Below are 2,324 nucleotides of genomic sequence, written 5' to 3'. Positions count from 1 at the left end.
TTCTATACAAGTTTATCTCTGCACGACACACATATTATGATGTATTAGAAGGAATATAAATGTCATCAAGCCTTATTAAGGCAGGTCCTGGTGTATCCTTCCTTAAAGAAAAGTATCTAATAACCTTACATTAGCTAAACGAAGAGATAATATATCAGTAATTCTTCCCAGATAAAGATCATCTCTAAAGTAATTCACAAACTCCACCTGGAAAGAAGAGTGGCTATTGCTCAAGCTATTCTTCAATGTGGCAGGGGAAAAATCTTTGAAAAAGCTACAAGGCTCTGCAAATATTGATTCCAACCACTGAGAAACTCTACAGCAGGGATGTCCAATCTTTTGGCTTCCCTGGGCCACACATAAAATATACTAACACTAATGACAGCTCATGAGCAAAAAAAAAAAAAAAAAAAAAATCACAAAATGTCCCATAAAAATCTCATAATGTTTTAAGAAAGTTGTGTTGGATAGCATTCAAAGCCATCTTGGGACGCATGCAGCCCACGGGCCACAGGTTGGACAAGCTTGCTCTATAGCCTACAAACAAGAAATAAATTAATATTTCTGCTCTCTTTTCTGGCACCAACTCCCAGCTTTACTAGCACCAACTCCCAGCTTTACTAACTTACAAATGAGAAGAAACCAGGTGTCCAATTATGCCAAATTACTTGTTCGAAGAAAGCACCATCTGGAATTCTTTTCTTGGATTTCCTCCACTCAAGTCCTATAGTAAGATAAAGGCTTTCATTTAATTGTATCTTTTTCATTTTTTGGCTGAAGCACCAGCATCCAGGACACTAATTTACCTATAGAACAATTATCTAGACTCAATTAGAAGTATCTTACATATTGAAGCAGAGTTAGAGCTAAAATCTCAAGCAATCCAACATCCTTAATTTACAGTTATTAAATCAGTAGCCAAAGCCATTTTTACTGCTATTTTGGTTAACAGGGCCACAATCATTTATCCATTTCCTTGAAATCCATAGAAATTTAAAAACTGAGTCTTTTAACAGCACAATCTGCTCTAAAGTGATGGCAATTTCTGACATGAACTTATGTTCAATGGTTCCATAACATTCACACCTACAACATTCACTCTCGTTGGCATCCCAGGACTGGAGGCAGAACACTATGTGGATATCCATCCCCTTCTGCCTGATATACACCATCATCTTTCCGGGAAATGGCATCATTCTTCACATCATCCGAATTGACTCTTCCTTGCACCAACCCATGTACTATTTTCTGGCCATGCCGGCCTTTGTTGAACTTGGTGTCTCTGCTCCCACCATGCCCACTGTGTTAAGCATATTCCTCTTTGGCATTAACGATGTCAGTTTTGGTGGTTGTCTGCTCCAGATGTTTTCTATGCACTCTTTCACTCTTATGGAGTCAGGTTACCTTCTGGCAATGTCAGTGGACCGCTTTGTGGCCATCTACAGCCCACTGCCCTACACAACCATCCTGACAATTGCCTGCATTTCTGGGATGGGTGCCGCCATTGCCTTGCGCAGTGTAATGCTTATGCTCCCATTGCTCTTTCTCCTGAGGCGTCTGCCTTTCTGTGGCCACAATACCCTCACACACTCTTATTGCCTCCACTCAGATCTGATCAAATTGCCCTGTGGGGACACACGCCCCAATAGCATCCTGGCTCTATTTGTCATTACCTTCACATTTGGACTGGACTTATTGTTCATTGTGGTTTCTTATGTGCTGATTCTTCATACAGTACTGGAAATAGCTTCTGGAGCAGGGCAGTGGCGGGCACTCAACACATGTGTGTCGCACATATGTGCTGTGCTTGTGTACTATGTGCCCATGGTCAGCCTCTCCCTGATGCACCGCTTTGGACGGCATTTACCTCCACTTTTCCAGACTGTCACGGCCAATGCTTACCTCTTCTTTCCTCCTGTGGTCAACCCCATTGTCTATAGTATCAAAATCAAAGAAATTCGCAACAGCGTTGTTCTTACACTATCCAGGAAGAGGGGTGAGTTCTAATGGAGACCGAAGATACCCTGACAACACAGGCACTTAGATCAGGCTTTATTACCTGAATATTAGTTTTGCAAATATGAAAAATTCCATGGCTTATTATTGCTTGTTAATGAGCTTTAACATTTTGTAGATGAAGAAAAAAAAGCGTTTTATATATTTCCCTGGGAATAGGAAATGGCATTACTCTGAAATAAAATTGTGGGAGGAGGCATAGAACACAGGCTTTGTCCTGGTGATGACACACTTTGTGTGCTGAATCCTTGAATACTCAATTCAGTGACATTTGGTTCTGGGAATATGTAGAAAGAGTCTTGGGGAGG

General features: G+C 41.0%; 1 protein-coding gene across 1 annotated transcript; it reads left to right on the top strand.

Annotated features, from left to right (window-relative positions):
- The first annotated feature begins 1,134 nt into the window (after positions 1 to 1,134).
- Positions 1,135 to 2,007, top strand: LOC466372 (olfactory receptor 51I2-like). The gene has a single exon (XM_003951808.4). The coding sequence runs from the start codon at positions 1,135 to 1,137 to the stop codon at positions 2,005 to 2,007; it is 873 nt and encodes a 290-aa protein (XP_003951857.2).
- The last annotated feature ends 317 nt before the right edge of the window (positions 2,008 to 2,324 follow it).

This window comes from Pan troglodytes, chromosome 9 (assembly GCF_028858775.2).
Source record: "Pan troglodytes isolate AG18354 chromosome 9, NHGRI_mPanTro3-v2.0_pri, whole genome shotgun sequence".
In the NCBI taxonomy this organism is placed as follows: domain Eukaryota; kingdom Metazoa; phylum Chordata; class Mammalia; order Primates; family Hominidae; genus Pan; species Pan troglodytes.
Note: the sequence above shows the minus strand (reverse complement) of the source record. Positions and strands in the feature narration are given on the sequence as shown.